The 543-nt window shown below is 62.4% G+C and overlaps 1 protein-coding gene across 1 annotated transcript in view; it reads left to right on the top strand.

Annotated features, from left to right (window-relative positions):
- LOC104530730 (protein sidekick-2) overlaps positions 1 to 543 on the top strand; it is a gene marked incomplete at its 5' end in the record, with an annotated part of 4,256 nt that overhangs the window by 1,447 nt on the left and 2,266 nt on the right. The window contains one exon of the mRNA XM_010175415.1: positions 369 to 541. Coding sequence (XP_010173717.1) covers positions 369 to 541 — 173 coding nt within the window. The remainder of the gene's footprint in view (positions 1 to 368; positions 542 to 543) is intronic.

Here is a 543-nt window from a genome sequence, read left to right as displayed (position 1 = left end):
GCACGGCTGCCCCCAGCCCTTGGCATCCAGACCCTCCTGCCCCTGGGCTCTGCGGGGAGGTGTCTCCATGGGTCCAGCCCCAGTGAAGTCCATCTGATGCCCCTTCAACCCAGATCTCTGCTGTCTCAAGCAGAGACCAGCTCCAGGCTCACCCCAGAGGGTTTGTTGGTTGGGGGGACATGGAGGTGAAGGTCTTGGCTGAGACTTGAGAAGGATTAAGTTCTTGGGAGGAGAGAGATGAGGAAGAGATTCGTTCCCCCAGCTGTGTGTGATGTCCTGGCAGGGTTTGCTGCAGTGGCGTTGGGGGCACAGAGGGGTGGCACCAAGGTGGTGTGAGATGATGGTGACAAGTGCTCCAACCCTGTTAGGATGGAGGCAGGGAAAGGGGCCAGCTCGGTGCAGGGGGTGTCCCCTGAGAGCGCTGAGCTGGCCCTGACCACCCCACTCCTCACAGCCCCCAGTGCCCCTGGCTCCATCCGGTTCAGTGAGCTGACCACCACCTCGGTCAACGTGTCCTGGGAGCCACCGCCGCTGCCCAACGGC

This window comes from Antrostomus carolinensis, unplaced genomic scaffold, assembly GCF_000700745.2.
Source record: "Antrostomus carolinensis isolate BGI_N321 unplaced genomic scaffold, ASM70074v2 scaffold33580, whole genome shotgun sequence".
NCBI lineage: Eukaryota > Metazoa > Chordata > Aves > Caprimulgiformes > Caprimulgidae > Antrostomus > Antrostomus carolinensis.
The sequence above is the reverse complement of the archived record's forward strand: the minus strand, read 5'-3'. Positions and strand labels throughout refer to the sequence as shown.